The 22,641-nt window shown below is 40.8% G+C and overlaps 1 protein-coding gene across 1 annotated transcript; it reads right to left on the bottom strand.

Annotated features, from left to right (window-relative positions):
* LOC132216861 (cytochrome P450 2G1-like) lies at positions 1-20,758 on the bottom strand. The gene is made up of 9 exons (XM_059666472.1): positions 20,538-20,758; positions 19,772-19,934; positions 18,442-18,591; positions 17,307-17,467; positions 16,350-16,526; positions 3,055-3,196; positions 2,361-2,542; positions 2,102-2,243; positions 1-492 (listed from the first exon to the last, which is right to left on the bottom strand). The coding sequence occupies exons 1-9, from the start codon at positions 20,715-20,717 to the stop codon at positions 311-313; spliced, it is 1,479 nt and encodes a 492-aa protein (XP_059522455.1). The 5' UTR covers positions 20,718-20,758; the 3' UTR covers positions 1-310.
* Positions 20,759-22,641: the final 1,883 nt, after the last annotated feature.

The following is a 22,641-nucleotide window of genomic DNA, read 5'->3' as shown; positions in this document are numbered from 1 at the left end:
TGTGCACACACAAAGGGACAGCATAAAGCCAGAGAATCTACAACAAGAATTTGGTGGAGACAGGAAGCCTAGGCAGAGGTGAACAGGAGAATGCAAATTCTCCAGGTTGTTGCTGAAAGGTTGGACAGGGCCTGGCTTTTCTAGAAGATAAGCAACTCTATATTTTCAAGTGACCCTCACTGACCTGTGGCCCCACGACAGTAGCACCTTCTCTTAGGGTTGTTGAGAGATTTTAAGGAGATGGGGGTGGGTGCCCCTGTATACTTGGGTAGAGCTCTCCATGGTTCCTTTTGCACCCAGTAGGGGGCGCTCAGCGGGCCACCAGGCAGAGCTCATAGGTTGGGGGAATGTTGCCAAAGCCTGAGATCTTGGGGGTGATATCGATGTCAGCAGGTGGCACCAGCGGGCGTAGCGAGAAGTTCTGAAGGACAGAGGTGAAGTAGAGGAAGAGTTCCATTCGGGCCATGGCCTCGCCCAGGCAGATGCGCTTTCCTGTGAGCACATTGGAGGAAGGGAAGGTCAGTCACACTTGCACTGGGATAGTGGGGTCATGGGGAGCCTTCTGACTCCACCACTCACCTGAGTCTCAGCTACTTCCTCAGTATCTCTGGGGTCATAATAACACTCACTTCATAGGGTTATTATAAAGACTCAGCGAGTTTCTAGTTTAGTGCTCAGCTAGGATCTGTCAATATGTGGCAGCTACTTCTCTGATGGCTTGGATTGCATCATAATCCAAGATGGAATGGTTGTAAAGGAACTTTGAATATGAAGATTCTGTGCATTTTAATTTCTCAAATGTTTATCAGAAGCCTCACTGGTGCTAGATACTGGTGAAGGGGGCTACAAATGAAATGGAGATTAATCTCCATTTTACGGCAGCTGAAGTACTGCACCATTTATAAGTGAGTGGTGGGTGTCCTGTTTCCTAACCACTGCCCTGACTCCAGGTGCCATGCAACTTACACATAAAGTGTCATAAGATTTATACCAAGGGTGGGCAATCCGCTGCCCATGGAGAAAGTCCACACTGCTGCTTGTGTTTGTACAACCTTCAAATTACAAATGCTTTTTAACATTTTAAAATAGTTGAGCAATATCAAAAGAAAATTTTTTTATGACATATGAAAGTTAAATTGAAATATCAATGACCATTAAAAAAATGTCTTTCTTTTTTAATGGGTGGCTCAGTGGTTGAGCATTGACCTGTGGACCAGGAGGTCACAGTTTGATTACCAGTCAGAGCACATGCCTGGGTTGCAAGAGTGTTGTGTGAAGGAGGCAGTTGATCAATGATTCTCTCTTGTCATTGATGTTTCCCTCTCTCTCTCCCTCTCTCTTCCTCTCTAAAATCAATACAAATATTTTTTAAAAAGCCTTCAAGGAACTGAGACACTTCCCTTCATTTATATGTTGGCTATGCATCACTTTTGTACTACAGTAGCAGAAATGAGGGGTTACAACAAAGAATGTATGCCCTGCGAAACCTAAAATATTTATCACCTGGTCCTTCCTGTGAAGGAAAGGCTAGCTGACCCTGCTTAATGCTTTCACTGTTGTAATTTTATTTTTCTAATAATCGGAGTCAATGGTTCTAATATTCCATGATTTGGGGATTCTAGGATTTTATGATCCCAACTATGGTTTAGGCCAGTGATGGCGAACCTTTTGAGCTCGGTGTGAAAGCATTTTGAAAGACCCTAACTTAACTCTGGTGCCGTGTCACATATAGAAATTTTTTGATATTTGCAACCATAGTAAAACAAAGACTTATATTTTTGATATTTATTTTATGTATTTAAATGCCATTTAACAAAGAAAAATCAACCAAAAAAATGAGTTCGCGTGTCACCTCTGACATGTGTGTCATAGGTTCGCCATCACTGGCTTAGGCAGTTGCCAACCTTTTGGACCTCACAGACCACCGGTTGGCAACCACTGCTCCAAAGGCTTCCTTAAACCAGCGGTTGCCAACCTTTCGGACCTCATGGACCACCAGTGGCACTGAACTTCCTTTTCAGACCTGAACCTCAAATACAGACCAATGTTTGGGGGAAATATCAAGCATGTTCCTTGGAGAACTCAGATCATAGGAACCTACCAGAAGAAAAAGGCACAAAGGCTTCATTCTTCTTGAAGTGGCCCTGCTCATCCAAGAAGTGTTGAGGATAGAAGGCATCTGGGTAGCGGAAGTATTTGGGGTCTTTGAGGACGGAGCCAAGCACAGGAAACACATCAGTGCCCTGGAGTGAAAATGGGGGCATTTAGGAGAAATCAGTGTTTGAGTACGGGGTAAGAAACCAGGAGGAGAGAGGGGTGCAAATGACGGGACCAGGGGTACTAATAAGGGTGCACTCCACCTTGGGCAGAAGGTAGCCTCGGAAATAAGTGTCCCGAGTGACACTGTGGGGATATCCCAGGGGTGCAATCACTCTCTGTATCTCATGTATTACAGCATCTGTGTAGGGCATCTTGACTCGGTCATCCACACTTGGGATTCGGTGTGGTCCTATCACATGGTTAATCTCTTCACAGATCTTGGCTGGAAAAAGTCAGAATTCATAATAGAGAAAGCCACAGGGATTACACAAAATCCATTATGTAAATAACCAGGAGAAGGAAAGTGTCCAATAACTATTTGATTATTTAAATTAGTAAATTCAAGCTGAACAATGAAGGTGAGGCTAAAAAAGTTGAGTGGCTATGGGTAACCTCTCCCATCACCTCCACCAGGAGAAAACTATTGGCTTGTTTTTAACTGTGTTGGAAGGTAGAGAGGTAAAATTGGCCTTTTTTTCTTAAGCAAAATGACTTATTCGTGTACAGTTACCCAATTGACTAGATTACCGCATGTTGGAAATGAACTTTATTTGAATCAGACACCAATTATGTTATATTAAATAGCCTTCTTGTGCTGAGAATGTGAGATTCAATATTCATTATATCTTGTGGTTCAAAACGTCTCAGGTAGTATGTTTCTAAGTTTTTAAGAGTATGTCTTCCTTCCTGTTGGGAGGGGGAGATATCAGGAGAGAAGATCCAGGGGACCCTCACCTTCCACCTCAGGATGCTTCATTAGCAGCAGGAATCCATAGTAGAGGGTGCCGCTCACTGAGTCTGTGGCAGCAAAGAGTAGATTGAGAGTGGTGACGATCAAGTTCTTAAGGTTGAATTCTGTGTAGGCCTCATTTTTCTCCTGAAAGGGAGGAGAGCAGCAAACATTTTTTGTTTTTCTCGGTATTTCCTCCTGTGCTCAGGAAAGGACTTTTTGAAAAGACAATAGGTGGGTAAAGTGACTGAGTGTTGGGAAAGGATGTTCCAGGCAGAGGATTTAGCTAGAGCAAACATCCTGAAGTAGGAGCATGTCTGCTGTATTAGAGGAGCAGCAAGAAGGAGGCCAGTGGTTGGAGTGAAGTGAACAATAGGGAGAATGGGAGGAGTAGAAAGTAGAATGCCCTGGAAAATTTGAAAATTGCAGGGAAATAAAAGGGTATATAATTCTAAGTTTCCAAGTGCTAAGTTCTAGTATGTAGAAATATAAATTTCTAAAAATATAACATTTTAAGATTCTATGATGAGCAGTATTAAGCTTCTAAATTTCTAAACACATAGACTTTTTTTTTTTTTTTCAAAAGCAAAGAGTCTTTATTCAAACTAGTTCGGCTCCCCGACCACACTCACCGACGCAACGGCAAGCCAAGTGGCCGAGAGAGGGAACTCTGTGTGGAGAGAGGTTTTATAGGGGGGGCTGGAGTAAGGAGAAAGGACTGTGGGCCCTGCCGATTGGCCAGGCGCAAGTCAGTGTCTTATTACACAGGATGTGGTCTAATCTATGGCGACTTCCCTTGATTGTCATTGGTTAGTTTAAAGAAGTCCTGGGTGTGGCTAGCAGAGGCTTGGGCTTCCTGGAAGAAGCCTTGCCGAGCACATGGCCAAGGTAAGATGGAGGGCGTAGCTCTTACCCTGGGGCAAGATGGAGGGCATAGCCCTCGCCCTTTCATTCCCCCCTTTGTCTTGGAACTTCCGGCTCAATCATGAGATGGACTGCATTTCTATTTCACCGTTGTTAGAGGCCCATACTGGGCACAGAGAACTATCAACTGAACTATCCCTATAAGCTTAACAAATGGTCCAGTGGAAGGGAAAGAAACCATTTTAGTTTTAACAACTTCTATTGAAATAGGATTTTTCTTCTTAAAATTCCTCCATGGCTATCAAAAAGCCAAATCAAGATTAATTTATCTACTGTCCTGATGTTTACATAAACACAACAAGAATGGTAACTGACTACCTTTGCTGGAATCTCATGGTTGAATCTTAATGTGCCCCGTAGGGCCAGGAAGCCAAGCCATCCAGCTGCCATCAGGCCTGCCTGCAGTATCTGTTGAGTTAGGTGAGTCCTTCACCTGTAGCAACTCCACCTGAGCCCACCCTCTAGGCTTTAAGGCCCATCTCAGTAGCCCTCCTACTCGTTGCTGCCCAGAGTGTGTGGGGGTTCCGCAGGGATGCAGAGGCGTCTTTACTGCTCCCCTTCTACTCTTACCAACCGCCAGTGATGGTAGGGCATGGGCCTGATGCTCCAGCGCCAGCCATCTTCAGGGCTTCCAAGCAGGATACCAGGCTTTCTTCGTGGCATTCTTACTGGCTTTAAGTCTTTAGAGCTCAGACAGGGCTCTTTAAAACATGATACTCCAGTCAAAGTTTTCCGTTAATAAAACCACTATTAGGAACCAGTCTTATTGAATCTATGCAAAGGAATGTATTGCCATGACTTATTTAGCATTGCCAGATTTCGGAGGAATTACATAAGGAGAAAAACATACTGATCTGCCTTGCTAATTCCTTTTCATGGATTTATAATAAAACAGTAATTGTTGGCATTAAACCTTTTTTCTCACATAGACTTTTAAGTTTCTCAAATTTTGTGACTCTGAAATTGTCATTCTACTTTAGTTTTAAGTCCCTGGCATCTTTTTACAGCTTAACAATGGAACAGAATGAAGAGCGCAGAAATAAAACCATGCATATTTGGGCAGTTAATTTATGACAAAAGACTCAAAAATATACATTAGGGGAAGGATGGTCTGTTCAATAAATGGTGTTGGGAAAACTGGACAGCCACACAAAGGAATAAAGCTGGACCATTATCTTATAAAATACACAAAAACTAACTCAAAGTGGATTAGAGACTTGAACATAAGGCCTGAAACCTTAAAACTTCTTGTAGAAAACATGGGTGGTAAACTCACTGATGTCAGTCTTGGGCAATGGTATTTTTTAAAAATTTGACACCAAAAAGGCAACAAAAACAAAAATAGACAATTGGAACTATATTAAACTAAAAAGCTTCTGCACAGCAAAGGAAAAGCATCAGCAAAATGAAAACAGTAACATATTGAATGGGAGAAAATATTTGCAATTCATATATCTGATAAAGAGTAACATTCCACATTTATAAGGAACTCGTGCAACTCAGTAGAAAAAAAAAACCCAAACAACTTGATTTTAAAAATAGGCAGGGAACCTGAATAGAAGATTTCCAAAAGAAGACATAGATGGCCCACATATGCTGAAAAGATGCCCAACATTACTGATCATCAGAGAAATGCAAATCAAAACCACGATGAGGTATCACCTCACACATGTTAGAATGGCTATTATAAAAAAACAAAAAAAACAAGTAATAACGAGTGTTGCTGAGGAAATGGAGAAAAAGGACCCCGCCCTCCCCCACCCCATGTACTGTTGGTGGAAATATAAATTAGAGGCAGCCACAATGGAAAACAGTATGGAGGTTTCTCAAAAAATTTAAAATAAGCTACCATATAATCTAGTTATTCCATTTTTGTTTATTTATCCAAAGGACACAAAACCACTCATTTGAAAAGATGTCTGCATTCTTATGTTCATTGCAGCAGTATTTATAATAGCCAAAACATGGAAGCAACCTAAGTGTCCATTGATGGATGAATGGACAAAGATGTGACATCCTATATAATAAAAGGCTAGTATGCAAATTGACCAAACGGCAAAACGACTGGTCACTATGATGTGCACTGACTACCAGGGGGCAGATGCTCAACACAGGAGCTGCCCCCTAGTGGTCAGTGTACTCCCACAGGGGGAGCACCACTCAGCCAGAAGCCCTGAGCCAGGCTCATGCTGGCAAGCACAGTGGTGGTGGAGGGACCCTCTCCCGCCTCCGCTGCAGGTGGGCAGTAAGGAGCGAGAGGTCCTGGACTGCGAGGGCACAGGCTTGGCTGAAGGGACCTTCCTCGTCCCCCTTGCACAAAATTTTATGCACCAGGCCTCTAGTATATATATATATAATGGAATATTATTTAGAAATAAAAAAGAAAAAATCTTGCCATTATGCTAAGTGAAATAAATCAGAAAGAGAAAGACAAATACTATATGATCTCAACTATATGTAGAGTTTAACAAATAAACAAATAAAAAACAAGCAAGCTTATATATACAGAGAAGAGATTGATGGTTGCCAGGGGCAGGGGGAGAGGGACAGACAAAATGGTGAAGTGATTCAAAATATGTAAATTTTAGTTATAAAATCAATAAGTCATTGGGATGTAATGTACACCATGGTGACTATAGTTAATAATACTGTATTGTACATCTGAGAGTCTCTAAGAGAGTAAATATTTTTTAAATTAAATTTATTGGGGAGCATTGGTTAATAAAATTATATAGGTTTCAAGTATACAATTCTGGACTGCATCATGTGTATATCACATTTTGTGTTTACCACTCAGTCACACCTCTTTCCATTACCATGTATTTGACCTCCTTTATCCTTTGCTACCTCCCTTCCATCCCACTTCCTGCTGGTAATCATTAACCACACTGATGTCTGTGTCTACGAGGTTTTGTTTGTCTTGTTTGTTCATTTGTTGTTTTCAGCTTTATATCTCACATATGAATGAAACCATATGTGACTTTTTCTGACTGACTTATTTTGCTTAGCATGATATTCTCAAGATCCATCCAAGTTGTCACAAATGGCAGTATTCCATTATATAGTATATGTACCACATCTTCTTTATTCAGTCATCTATTTGAAGGACCCTTTGGTTGTTTCCATGTCTTGGCCACTGTGGATAATGCTGCAATGGACATAGATGTACATATATCTTTATGAATAAATGTTTTCAAAGTTTTGGGGTATATACCCAAAAGAGGGGTTGCTGGGTCATATGGTCACTCTATTCTTTTTTTTCTTTTTTTTTTTGCCTATCAGAAATGCAGTTTTATTTTTATTTGAAGGCAACTTAAATTTTTAGACAAATGATTTTAGTATATAAATTTGTTTTTGTTTTTGTACATAATATAAAGATTCTCCTCATTGATCTTCCATGTGAACGGCATTACAAGCCTGAAGGGATACATTCTGCACACAAGTGTGTATCTGGTGTGCAGGGTGCTGGCAACCAGCAGTGCAGTGCTCCTACACATAAGTTAGGTCAAGGACATCACATATTGAAAAGCGGACAAGAGAAATATCCTAGTTAATCAGATTCAAGAAGCAAACATGACGCAAAAACTGTGCAACTGAGACCACTTCAGTAACTTTAGTCAGGACACTGCGGATTATGCTGGAGTAACAGGTGCGTGAGGCGATAGTGTGCAGCACATTAAAGAGCCAGGAAGAGCTAGTATATAGAAAGGCTGGAATGAGGGAAATTAACTTCTTGTCAACTGCCAAAGCAAAACAAAACAGAGCAGAGTGCACGAGTGTTAGTATACTGCAGGCATGCTAGACCAGTTTCTATGCAGCATGCTAAGTTAGTTAGAACTTCTTCACTGGCGCATACGATCATTCATAGTCACGGAAAGTTTTTTTTGCCACTTCTGGGCAAATTTCAGGCATCTCGTATTTTAGATGGAGTATAGCTTTTATCTATTATTTCATCCTGTAAAAACATGTGAAAACAATGTTCATTTGTGCCAGAGGATGACCAGTGTGACCTTGTTTATAAACTGCTCCAGCCCTTGCTTTCTTTCTTCAATGAAATTGTCATCAAATATTCCATCATCTCCTCTAAAAGGACATTGACGCAAAAATGCTTTCCCCGGGAGTGGGGAAACTACAACCTTGCTCTCTTGTTCTAATTCACTTCGCAGCCACTCAAGTCACTGTATCTTCTTCTAACTGTACATTCCTTCAGGTTGAAAATAGGCAGGTTATATACAAATTATATTTGAATTTTAAAAATATAATTTAATGAAAAAAAGAGAAAGTTTTGAGATTTGACAGTGACATCCACTATATGGCAGTAGAAACCCTGGATTTCTCTTCCCTCCACAGGTACACTAATTCCACACTGACATAGGAATCAATTCCTTCCATGAGAAACCCAGAAACTAGCTGAGAAGCTCCTGTACTCTGGGTGAGTGTGAAATCAGTCACATTGAGAATGACAGAAACACCGGAAACACCCTCTTTCCACAATCCCCAGTCCTGGCACAGTGCTGTATGATCATGAAGGAACCCTTAGCTCTGAGGACAGATGAACCACACATCTAATGTGCCAACTTTTCTCAATGCTCTCTGGTTTCTGTGTCACTTGTCTCAGAGCACAGACTGGGCCTGGCATATGCCAATCCCCTGAGGGTACAGAGAACATACAGTGGTTGAAACTAGCATGCAAGCACTTACCACAGCTCCTCCACTGGCCAACCAAAGAGTGAGCGGGAGGACAAACAAACTCTAGCTCCCAGTTTCTCCCTGAGAAGGGAGAGAGTTGGACTACAAATCTAACACCCCAAATTTTCTGAGTGCTACCTGAGGAACTGATTTCTGTTTCACCTGTTTCAGAACATTTACTTGGCCCAACATACACTAGTCCTCTAGGGGTTGCAGAGAAAAAATTGGTGATTTGAACAAGTGCATGGGTACTCACCACCGCTCCTCCCTCTAGCTCAGCACAGAGAGAATGGGCAATAAACTCCAGCTCCCAGCTTCACCCAGAGAGGGAAAGAATTTGATCACATACCTGACATCATAACATTTAAAAATTTTTAAACTTATTTTTAATTATAATTGACAGCAATATTGTATTGGTTTCAGGCGTAAAACATAGTGATTCAACATTTATATACCTTACAAATTAATTAACATCCTAATTTTTCTGGCTGTTACCTGAAGGACTGACTTTCATCTCACCTATCTCATAGAGCTGTTAGACCCATAATAAACTGGTACCTTGGGGGCTACAGAAAACAAAGTGGTGGTTTGAATTAGAATGCCAGCCCTTACCATATCCAGCTCAGCACAGAGTGAGCAGGTGATAAATACAGCTCTTGGTTTCTTTTAAAAAAGGGAAATACTTGGAGTTGTACATCCAATATTCTGACTTCTCCTGGTCCTATCAGGGATTGGCTTTTATTGCACCTGTCTTGAATCATTGATGGGGCCCAGTCAGCATTAGACCCCTGGAGACTATACAGAACACAGTGGCAGTTTTAACAAGTATGTGTGCACTTGCCACAGCTCCTCTCCTTGGCTCAACACAGAGTGGGTGGGGAAAAAGCTCCTTGCTCTTCCCTGGAAAGAGAAAGAATTGGATGGCTCATCTAGTATTCCAATTTCTTGGGGAGCTCCAAAAGGGGTTGACTTTTGTTGCATCTGTCTCAGAGCACTGAGGGGACCTGGAAAACTCTACATGCCTGGGGCTTCTAAGAACAAAGACAGTGGTTTAGAGTAGCATGAAAAGAGTAGTTTTGGAAAACCATAGAAACTCTAGCCAGTTTGATTGGAAAGATCTTCTCTGTGCAAGCCAATTCATGAAGACTGGGAGAGTGGTGGTTTTCTCTAATGTGTAGATACCCACACAAAGGGTAAAGAAAAATGAAGACATCCTTTTATGACAAAAACTCACAACAAACCAGGAATAGAGGGCTACAACCTCAACTTAATAAAGGCCATCCTATATAATAAAAGGCTAACATGTAAATCGACCAAATGGTGGAACGACTGGTCACTCTGACATGCACTGACCACCAGGGGGAATATGCTCAACGCAGGAGCTGACCCATGGTGGTCAGTGAGCTCCCACAGGGGGAGGGCTGCTCAGCTAGAAGCCCTGAGCCAGGCTCGTGCTGGTGAGTGCAGTGGCGGTGGCAGGAGCCTCTCTTCAGTGTGGGCCTAAGTTGGCAGTCAGAAATCCCCTGAGGGCTCCTGGACTGCAAGAGGGCACAGGCTAGGCTGAGGGACCCTCCCAATGAACAAAATTTCATGTACCTGGCCTCTGGTATATCTATAAAAAGCCTATAGCTAATATCATACGCAATGGTGGAAATGGCAAGATTTTCCACTAAGATCAGGAACAAGGCAAGAATGTTCACTCTCATCACTTCTATTCAACAGAGTACAGTCATACTGCAACACAGCCTTTTGAACAACAATGAACTGCATATACGATAATGGTTGCATAAGATTATGGAGCTGAAAATTTCTATTGCTTAGTGGCATTGTAGTAGTTGTAACATCATAGGATAAGACTTTGCTCATGTGATTGTGGTGATGCTAGTGTAAACCTACTGTACTGTCAGTCATAGAAAAGTGTAGCAGCCTGGCAGGTGTGGCTCAATGGTTGAGCTTTGACCCATGAACCAGGAAGTCACAGTTTGATTCTTGATCAGGGCACATCTTGATTGGGAAGACTGGGAGAGTGGTGGTTTTCTCTAATGTGTAGATACCCACACAAAGGGTAAAGAAAAATGAAGACATCCTTTTATGACAAAAACTCTCAACAAACCAGGAATAGAGTTGTGGTCTTGATTCCTAGTAGGGGGCATGCATGAGGCAACTGATCAATGATTCTCTCTCATCATTGATATTTCTATCCCTCTCTCCCTCTCCCTTCCTCCTCTGAAATCAATAAAAACATTAAAAAAAGAAAAGTTTAGCACATACAATATTATGTGCAATACATAATACTTAATAATGATAATAAACCTCCATGTTATTGTTTTATGTATTTAGCATACTATACTTTTTATCATTACTTTAGAGTATATTGATTGTATAAGTTTGTATGCTATGTTATACCAGCAGCAGCCTCATATGTCTGGTGTTTACCAAATCTCTTGATTCCATCATTTTATGTTTTGCTGGGTTTAATCTTGTGTTGTTTTATAAATTTAGTGTAGCCTAAGTGCACAGTATTTAAAAAGTCTATAGTGGTGTACAGTAATGACCTAGGCCTTCACATTCTCTCACCACTCACTGACTGACTTGCCCAGAGCAACTTCCAGTCCTGCAAGCTCCATTCATGATAGGTGTCCTATACTGGTGTATAATTTTCACCGTTTATACTGTATGTTTACTGTACCTTTTCTATGTTTAGATTCACAAATATTTACCATTGTGTTACATTGGCCTACAGCAGTGGTCGGCAAACTCATTAGTCAACAGAGCCAAATATCAACAGTACAACAATTGAAATTTCTTTTGAGAGCCAAATTTTTTAAACTTAAACTATCTAGGTAGATACATTGTTATTAACTTAATTTGGGTGCTCCTAAGGCTTAGGAAGAGCCACACTCAAGGGGCCAAATAGCCACATGTGGCTCACGAGCCACAGTTTGCCAACCACTGGCCGACAGCATTCAGTAACGTGCTGTACAGGTACATAGCCTACTAGCAATAGGCTATACCATTTAGACTAGGTTATACTATCTAGGTTTGTGTAAGTGCACTCTATGTTGTTTGTGTAACGACAAAATCACCTAATGATCAATTTATCAGAATTTATCCCCATCATTAAGCAACATATGACTGTATTGGAATCCTAGCCAGAGCAGTTAAGCAAGAAAACCGAAAGCATTCAAATTGGAAATAAAGAATTAAAATTGTCTTTGTTTGCAGATGACATGATCTTATATATAGAAAACTCTTAATACTTTACAAAAATCTGTTAAAACAAATAAATTTTGTAAAGCTGCATGATACAAAATCAACACACAAAAATTAATTGTGTTTTTATATACTAATAACTAACTATTCAAAAAGAAATTAAGAAAACTATAATATATACATAACATCAAAAAGAATAAAATACCTAGGAATAAACTTAACTAAAGAATTGAAAGATTTGTACACTGAAAAACTATAAAACATTGATGGAAATAGTTAAAGGAGACACAAACTAATGGAAAGACATCTCATGTTCATGGATTAGAAAATGTTATATTGTTAAAATAATACTCCTTAAAGGTATCTATACATTCAAATCAATTTCTATCAAAATCCCAATAAAATTCTTTACAGAAGTTAAAAACAATTCTAAAATTCAGATGGAACCACAAAGGTCCCTGAATAGCCAAAACAATCTTGAAAAAGAAGAACAGCCCTAGCCAGTTTGGCTCAGTGGATAGAGCATTGGTGGCCTGCAGGCTGAAGGGTCCCAGGTTTGATTCCAGTCAAGGGCACATCCCCTGGTTGAGGGTTTGATCCCCAGGGGGTATGCAGGAGGCAGCCAATCAATGATTTGCTCTCATCATTGATGTTTTTATCTCTCTCTCCCTCTTCCTTCCTCTCTGAAATCAATAAAAATATATTTTAAAAAAGAAGAACAAAGCAGGAGGCATCTCACTTGCTGATTTCAAAATATATTAAAACCTACAATAGAAGAAACAGAACTAGAGAAAGCAAGATGGCGGCATAGGTAAACACAAGAGATTGCTGCTTAGCACAACCACTTCAAGAATACAACTAAAAGATGGAACAGACATCATCCAAAACCACAGGAAGGCTGGCTGAGTGGAAATTCTACAACTAGAAGGAAAGAGAAAAGCATACTGAGACTCAGAGGAGGTGTGGTGCGGAAGTAAAGTACAGAAGTATGGAGGCGCAAGCGGAGAGGGCTGGCGGCTGAGGACACAGTTGTCTTTTTCAATTGGGAGGGAGTCTCAAGCTCTGAGCTTCAGTTCCGGGCGAGTCTCTGGGGACCCAGACTCATACGGGAGAAACTGGACTGTCTGGTATTAGTCGGAACTCGAGGGCAGCTTTCTCTCAGAGGTGATTGCAGCGATTGCTGGGATACTGAGAAGCGGGGCCTCTGAGGGCAGCCATAGCTGCTTGCTCCGCCCTGTTGATTCCCTGGGACCCCACCCTGCCCAAGCCGTGCACGGAGGCTTTTGCATATGAAAGGCCTGGCCCTTTGCAATCTGAAAATTACCTAACAAACTGCAGCTGGCCCAAGGCCACAGGGCAACTCGCATTGCTTCACAGCTGGCTCCTGCTGGGTAGCCTCAGGAAGAGGCTAGATTAGCACCTCCTTAGAGATCCAGGAGCCAGTGTGCCTGGTGGTCAGAGTGGGACCATCCACATTGCAGCTCCTCGGATCCACACTCAGGGGGCAGACTCAGTGAGCACCAAAGCCCCACTGAAGCAAGTCTTACCCCATAAGGGTGTCTCCAGCACAGAAGTTCTCCCACTGCAGACATAGCTGATTCTCACAGCCAATTGGCCTGGAGGTCAATTCCTCCCAGTGATACCTACAACAATCAAGGCTTAACTACAACAAGACTGTGCACAAAGCCCACAAGGTGGTGCACCAAGAGTGTCCACCTCAGGTAATTGGGGAGGCTGAGCCACTGGGCCCTATAGGACACCGAGCACAGAAAGCCACTCTACCAACACAGGGAAGCATAAAAAATGTGGAGACAAGGAAACAGGACACAAATGACAGAAATGGAGGAAAGCAAACAGCTGGATATAGAGTTCAAAACCACACTTTTAAGGTTTTTCAAGGACTTTCTAGAAACCGCTGATAAATTTAGTAAGACCCTCAAAAAGTCTGGTGAGACCACCGATAAATGTAGTGAGACCCTCAAGAAGTCTAGTGAGACCCTCAAGGTTATAAAAAAGGACCAACTAGAAATTAAGTATACACTTACTGAAATAAAGGATATTATGCAGAGTTCCAACAGCAGACCAGAGGAGTGCAAGAATCAAGTCAAAGATTTGAAATACGAAGAAGCAAAAAACACCCAACTGGAAAAGCAAAATGAAAAAAGAATCCAAAAATATGAAGATAGTGTAAGGAGCCTCTGGGACAGCTTCAAGCGTACCAACATCAGAATTATAGGGGTGCCAGAAGAAGAGAGAGAGAGCAAGATATTGAAAACCTATTTGAAGAAATAATGACAGAAAACTTCCCTTACCTAGTGAAAGAAATAGACTTACAAGTCCAGGAAGTGCAGAGAACCCCAGACAAAAGGAATCCAAAGAGGACCACACCAAGACACATCATAATTAAAATGCCAAGAGCAAAAGACAAAGAGAGAATCTTAAAAGCAGCAAGAGAAAGAAACTCAGTTACCTACAAGGGAGTACCCATACGACTGTCAGCTGATTTCTCAACAGAAACTTTGCAGGCCAGAAGGGAGTGGCGAGAAATATTCAAAGTGATGAATGCCAAGAACCTACAACTGAGATTACTTTATCCAGCAAAGCTATCATTCAGAATTGAAGGTCAGATAAAGAGCTTCACAGATAAGGAAAAGCTAAAGGAGTTCATCACCACCAAACCAGTATTATATGAAATGCTGAAAGGTATCCTTTAAGAAGAGGAAGAAGAAGAAAAGGTAAAGATACAAATTATGAACAACAAATACACATCTATCAACAAGTGAATCTAAAAATCAAGTGAATAAATAATCTGATGAACAGAATAAACTGGGGAGTATAATAGAATCAGGGGCATAGAAAGGGAGTGGACTGACTATTCTTTGGGGGAAATAGGAGTGTGGGGGATGTGGGAAGAGACTGGACAAAAATCATGCACCTATGGATGAGGACAGTGGCGGGGGGCAGGGTGGGGGGGTGGAGAGGGGTGTGGGAACCGGTTGGAGGGAAGCTAAGGGGGGAAAAAAGAGGAACAACTGTAATAATATGAACAATAAAGATTTAATTTAAAAACAAAACAAAAAACCCTGCAATAATTAAAACATATGGTATTGGCATAATGATAAACTTATAGACCAGTGGAAGAGAATAGAGAGCCCAGGAATAAATTCATGCATATATGGTCAACTTGTCTTCAAATGGGTGCCAAAAAATATACAATAAGGAAAATATAGTCTCTTAAACAAATGGTGTAGGGAAAACTAGATATCTACATGCAAAAGAATGAAATTGCACCTTTATCTTACACCATACACAAAATCAACTGAAAATGAATTACAGACTTAAAAATAAGACTGAAACTATAAACTCCTAGAAAAAAACATAGTGAAAAGCTTCATGATATTGACAATTATTTCATGAATATGACAGCAAAATATAGGTACCAAAAGCAAAAATATACAAGTGGGACCACATCAAAACTAAAAATTTCTGTACAGCAAAGGAAACAGTAAAAAATTGAACAAGTAACCCAAGGAATGTGAGAAAATATTTGTAAACCATATATGTGACAAAGGGATAATATCCAAAATATATAAGAAACACCTATAACTCAATGCAAAAAAAAAATTAATAACCAGATTTTAAAACACGCTAAGTACTGAAATGGAGATTTCTACAAAGAAGACAAAAATGGCCAATAGGTACATGAAAAGATACTCAACATCACTAATCATCATGGAAATGCAAATCAAACCCACAATGAGATATCTCTGAGATAAGCTGTTAGGATGATTATTAACAAAAGAGCAAAAGACAAAAGGTGTTGAATCTGTGGAGAAATTGGAACCCTTGTCCATGGTTGGTGGATGCAAAATGTTGAAACTGCTGTGGAAACATTAGGGATAAAACTTTGAATAAATTAAAATAGAATTACTATATAACCCAGCAATCCTACTTCTGGGTATGTATTCAAAAGAATTGGAACCAGAAACTCAAAGATATTAGCATTCCAATGTTCACTGAAGCACTACTCACTTTTTGTTGTTGTTAATCCTCACCCAATAATATTTTTCCATTGATTTTTTTAGAGAGTGGTAGGGAGCGGGGGAAACACAGAGAGAGAAACATCCACATGAGAGAGACACATCAATTGGTTGCCTCCTGCACATGTCCCGACCAGGGCTGGGCAAGGGGTAAGTGGTGGGGAGGGTGTTGAGCCTGCAACCAAGGGATCAAACCCGAGATCCTTCAGTCCACGGGCTGATGCTCTATCCACTCAGCCAAACTGGCTAGGGAAGCACTATTCAATTTTTAAGATTCAAGGTTTTACTTAAAGATATGCATTTTACATTTTCTCTCTAGATATAAGGAACCATGTATAACTATAATTGCTATATTGACCAAAAGATGTTTTAAACGGGCTTGTGGTAGAGGCACTATGAGATGAGAGGAAAGGATTGGAGAAATAGAATAGTACCTGGTGCATCTTGATGAGGAAGCAGTCAATGAAGTCCCGAGGGTTCTGTGGGTCAAAGGATGCCTCGTTGATCTTGACCCTCGAGGCAATGAAGTCCTTGAGCTCTTCTGTCAGGTAGTAGATGCGATTATGTCTTCCTGGCAAATATTGCATGATTCCGGAATACATGTCATATAGCTGTGGGGAATAGGCAAATGTGGTTTGTCAGTGATGAGTACCTGGGGTCAGCATGGGCTGAGTCTCTAGTCAGACAGCTAGTCTTAATGTCCAGTGCTGAGTCTGAGAATTGGGTTCATTTGCTTTTAAGAGACTTAGAGAATATTCTCAATGTTGTAGGGAGGATTAAATGAAGTATAAGCAGGTGACTTAGTTACCTGAGGCTGGTGGTGGGTAGAGAGTGATAGGAGGACTTATAATCTGATAGAGCACCTGAATTAATCTGAAAAACAATCATATTATTTTATATCTTAGAACACATATACTTGTGTGAATAGAGGGTTAAATTTCTTATATGTGAATAGGGGGTTAAGTTTTTCTTAAGTTTCCTTCTCAAGGCCGTGCAAAGCGATTAAGGAGGTGACTCAACTGTGAATCCAGCAAGCAAACCCAATAAGCATGATCAGACCAACCCACAAGGAGTCAAAACATCATCTCATCAACATCATCTCATCACCTGTTGAGTAAGAACAATAGCTGATGTCTGTGGACCTCCAGGGCTGCACGTAACTGCATTCCATCCCCAGCCTCAATCCTGCTCCTTCCCCTTTATAATCCTGTACCCTGCACCTTGCTGTAAGACAGGATTTGAATGCTTGTAAGTTCCCTGTCTTATTGGTTGACTAGCCTTCTCAATAAATGCCTTATATGATTCAACCCTGCCTTCATTGTTGGATACAGCGACAGGTAGCCTGAGACCAACCTGGGGCTTCCTGGTAACAAGAGGTGACAGGTGGGTACCTGCGTCCAGGGCGAGTTCATTTCAGTGAACCTCTCATTAATCATCTGCAGCAGCTTCAGAAACTGCTTGTCCTCATAGTCAAAGCGGCTCCCAAAGAGAATGGAACTGATGACGTTACAGACGCTGCGGCTCAGGAAGAAGCTGGGTTTGATGGGGGCACCTGGGTGATGACAATTAGCAATGTTGGAGGCATTGCATAGGAACGTGGAGTGTGGAATCACTTGGACATGGATATGCGTAATGGCTCAACTCAACAGCATGCACAAGTCATTTCATTCTTTGCTGTTGCATCTAGATGCCCACATTTCAAATTGAATTAGTATCCACTTCCTTGGTTGAAAAGAACTCAATATCATTATGTGTGTAAAGTTCTTAGCACAGTGCCTGGCATTTAGTAAGCTCTCAAGACATGTAAGGGATTATTATTATTATTATTATTATTATTATTATTTATGTGTGTTTGGGGGGAAGAAAAACATATTTGGAAAAGAAGTTCCAGTAAACGACCAAAAAAGTGCTTGATTTCTGAGTCTAGCTCCACCACTGATTCCTTTGGGGGGTATTAAGATAATCCTTCCCTAGCTATCCGTGGTACCACCTATGAAACAGAACGCTGGTGTTAGCTCAGTGCATTGAAAACCATTCCCCCAAATAAAGCAAACATTCACAAATATACAGTTTTACAAATGATTACTGTGGGTACATGGACAGTCAAACCTTTTCAAGTAAACACTGTTACACATATTTCTCAATCTCTGTGCCTTTTCTCTATAGATCCTAGTGATTCCTAAACTTACCACTGGTTAGGAAATGGACTTCTTTAAATCTAATAAAGCTTTCATCCAGTCTTCACAAAAAAGTACAAACTCACATGGTGCCAAGTCTACATACAATTTCTGGGCTCACAGATTCACTGCCATGCACTGATTAAGTTTCTGGACAGAAGAATCTTTAAGGGTCTTTCATATTAACTTTTAACATGGATCCTGATTGGGAAAATGTGTGAATCCTACAATTAATCTTTTCTCATCCTCTCACTCCATAACTCTCTCCTACCAAGAACTTTCCTTTGGAAGCTGAACTCACTGCAACCACACAGTCCCCTTATGGCCCTCCACCTTTTCACATCCATACCATCGGCTTTATGAAATTCCTCCAGTAGAAAGCTGATCTCCTCCTGGATCCGATTCTCAATCCTCCGCCTTCCCAACCTGAAGTCCCAAAGGGTGGTCAGGCAGAAGTTTCGGAGAATCCTCCATCGTTTTCCATTAGCCAGAACTACACCTGCCAGAATCACAATATTAAGCTTTTGCCTCCTTTCTTTTTGTTCCCAACTCTGTGCTGGACCAGGGGATGCTGGAATATGAAAGCTTTAGACTCTGCTCTCAGGGAAGCCTCTCCCAACCTCCTAAGCTCAATGAGGAGACTAAGCTTCCCCCTCTACAGACTAGGACTGAGGTGAAGGGATAGGAGTCAGGCAAGGAATGAGAGTGAAATCAAGGAAAGCTTAACAGAGGACAGATTAAGAACTGAATAAATAACAGCATGGATGCTTAAGAAGGTGGAGGGAGGGATAGAATGCTAGATGAAGTACCCTGAAGGAGAGACTACCTCTATTTTCTACATATCACTTAGGTTCTCCTGACAGGCACATGCATGTATACACATGATCACACCTGGATATCAATCTATCTACACTAAATAGCTTGCCATTTAGTAAGAAACATTTAAAAACTGACAAGTGTGGGGATGGTTCAATGGATATTTAAAAATTAATGAAAGGGTGGTAGAATGATGAATGCAAATAAGATTTTATGACTGGATTGATGGACAGGCAGATAAATAAAGGAGTAAACAGATGGGAGGAGGAGAAATGGGTATAATGTTTGAGAAGTGGATGAATGGAAGGTTGGAATAGTAAATAGATGGAAAGATTAACAAATTTGTTGATGAATGAATGGGTAGAAGAGTTATGAATAGATGGAAGAACAGAGAGATGGTGTGAGACTACTTGGAATTGAAGGGTGTAGGCTGTTAGAAAATTGGGTGTATGGGTAACATTATAAGAGATCTACCTAAATGGAGGAGGCAGTGAGCTATGTATTGGGTATGTGTGTTTGTGGAGGAAAGTTAGAAGTAAGGCTGGCTATAAGGATTTGACTGTGTACACACAAAGCATGTAGTTAATTCATTAAAAATGAAAGAAGATGTAGCACAGCAGGCACTCTGTAGTCAAATGGTTTGGGTTCAATCCTGGTTTTACCACTAACTCACTGTGTGACATTATATAATCTTCCCTACTCAAAAATTTCTTACTTGAAAAGTTATAATGATATTAGTATTTCCCTCAAAAGAGTAAATGTGATAATGCATGTTGAGTACTTATCAAAGAACCCATGACACAAGAAAGTGCATCATAACATGTCATTATTGTTTTCATTGTTAATGTATTGTTGTTACTTACCATGACCTTGGAAGCTTCTCTCTAGTGAAGGCATCTTCCCACGGCCAATGAACTCATCTGCTTGGCCCACCAGGGCTTCCTTTACTGCTTCATGTCCACATAAAACAACTACTGGCCGGGAACCCATGTACACTGTAAAGACTGGGCCATATTTCACCCTGAGCTGGGGGTAGAAGACATAACACGAGGGGGCTTTTAGTGCACCATGTATAGGTTAATGAAGAAGTTAAGGTGAAGACTCTGGGGACAGAAATGAGGGAAGAGGGGAAAAGGGCAAGTCCTGGAATTGGAAGTACTATTGAAAAAAAAAAACACAAAAAAAGCAGAGGAGCCTTGACTCTTGTGATCCTGGATGAGTCCCCTCTCCCACCACACAATTCCAAACTTAGTTTCCTCATCTGTGAAATGACTGATTTGGATTAAATGAACTCCAAGGTCCATTCTTCATTCTCTGAAATGCTAAATGTCTAGAATCTTAAAATCATATGTTACCGACTCTTAAAGTTCTCAAACAACCTGAGTGTAAGAGGTATTGTGTTTGGGAATTTAATGTCTTCTGATTCCAAGATTGTGAGCTGTGAGAGAATGAATTTCCAACATACTAGAAATTTGTGTTTCAGACTTCAGTATTTTAAGACTCAAAAATTTTAGTACAGCAAATCTGTGTTTCCAAGTGTCTGGATTTTAGAAGTAATAAGGTTCTAAGTATAGCTGGCTATAGAATAAGTTGCTCTTAGCTCTGCCCAAGAGGTGTAGTCAGACTCACCTTTGTGAAAGACTGAGAGATGTTACCAGCATGGAGTTGCAACACATTCCCCAGGAAGGGCAGAGGTGTGGGGCCAGGGGGCAGATTTCCCTTCTTGTTGATCTGTACCCAGGCAGTGAAGATGAGCAAAAAAAACAAGCAGAGCTCCAGAAAGATGGTGAAGGCCTCTCCTAGCTCCATGATGACAGGTGAAGAGGTTGTGTCCAGAGCACCAGTACCTGCCTAAATAAGTTTTGGGAGATCAGCTTATACTGAAATCTAAACACCCTGGATTCAAGCATGGGTGCCATTTTGAAATATGGATGCCCTCTACGGCCATACCACCCTGAACGCGCCCAATCTTGTCTGAAATATGGATGCCATCAAGGAACTGATTGCTTTATCTAGAAGTGTTTATATAACCAATTTAATGCCAGATACCAAATCACAGAATCAGGAAGCTGAGAGAACACCAAGAGAGATAAATGCTAAAATATCTATATTTAGCTATATCATTTTCAAACCACAGAAAATCAAACATAATAAAAAATCCTTAAAGAAGGCATAGGGAAAAGACACGTTACTTATAGAGGAGCAAAGGTAAGAATTACACCTGACTTCTCTTAAGAAACAATGCCAAAAAAGATATTAGAGTAACATAGTTAAAGTAGTTAGGGGAAAAAACTTATTAACTTAAAAATTATTTATCTTGGAAAATTATCCTTCAAAAAAAAAAAAGGAGAAATAGTGACTTGTTCAGAGAAACAAAAATTGAGGGAATTTGTTGCCAGTAGACCTGCCTCAAAAAAAATGTTAAAAGAAGTTCTTTAGGACAGTCTATTCAACAAATGGTGTCAGGAAAATTGGAAAGATACATGCAAAAAATTAAACTAGATCACCTACTTACACCATATTCAAGAATAAACTAAAAATAGATTAAATACTTCAATGTACAACTGGAAACCATAAAACTTCTAGAAGGAAACATAGGCAGCAAACTCTCTGACATTGTTCTTTTATTAACATTTTTTTCTGATATATCTCCTTGAGTAAGGGAAACAAAAGAAAAATAATAAGCAAATAGGACTACATCAAATTAAAGAGGTTTTATACAGCAAAGGAAACCATCAACAAAGCAAAAAGACAATCTACTGGATGGGACAAGATGTTTGACAGTAATACATTCAATGAGGGGTTAATACCCAAAATTTGTTAGGAACTCATACAACTCAGGACCAAAAAACCCAATCCAATTAAAGAAAGGGTGGAGGACCTGAGTAGACATTTCTTCAAAGAGAACATACAGATGGTCAACAGACGTATGAACAGATGCTCACTAATCATCAGAGAAATGCAACTTAAAATCACAATGAGATCTTACTGTTGGAAGCTGCCAACCCCAGTGCTCCAAGGAGCTGCCCCAGCATTGGGAGATGCTTACCTGGCATCCCAAAGGACCATTCTGGGTGACCCAAGAAGCCCAACTCAGTGTCAAGAGGGCCCTCCCTCCTGTTAGAGGCGCCCCTGTGGAAGCCTGAATTCTGGACCTTCTGAGGATGGATTTGAAGACCTGTAAGTGCCCCCATCTTCTCAAACTGGTGCCTTTTCCATCAATAAACCTTTCCTGACTCCAAACTCTGATATTTTGAATATTGACCTTTTGAAGCATCCAGCACACAGACTTTGAACTGATGGTCCAGAAGATGGCAGCAGAGTAGGTAGATCTTTCTCACACCTCCTCCCAGAATCTAACTGGAATTAAAATTAAAATGGGGAATATTCACCCTGAATTACCAGCTGAAGACTGACTGAAGAGGAGACTTTTCAACAAGGAAGGGCAGAAACCACCTTGAGACTGCTAGGAAGGGTGACTGGAGAGGAGAGAGGCCTGGATCCCAGGAAGGGTTCCCCAGCCTTGACAGTCAGAGCTGAGAACAGCTGCCCACACAGCAACAAGTGACAGGGCCTCTATCAGCCAGGGAATGGAGCTACCCAAAGACAAAGACAATTTTATTAAAGGGATGGTAAACAGGATTTTTGTTCCCAGCCATTCACCCCAAATTTCAGTGTAAGAATGGGAGTGTGGACTGGAGTTGCCTAAGGAGAGACAGGGATGGAAGGAATT

This window comes from Myotis daubentonii, chromosome 15 (assembly GCF_963259705.1).
Source record: "Myotis daubentonii chromosome 15, mMyoDau2.1, whole genome shotgun sequence".
Lineage (NCBI taxonomy): Eukaryota > Metazoa > Chordata > Mammalia > Chiroptera > Vespertilionidae > Myotis > Myotis daubentonii.
This window is presented reverse-complemented; position numbering and strand designations above follow the sequence as displayed.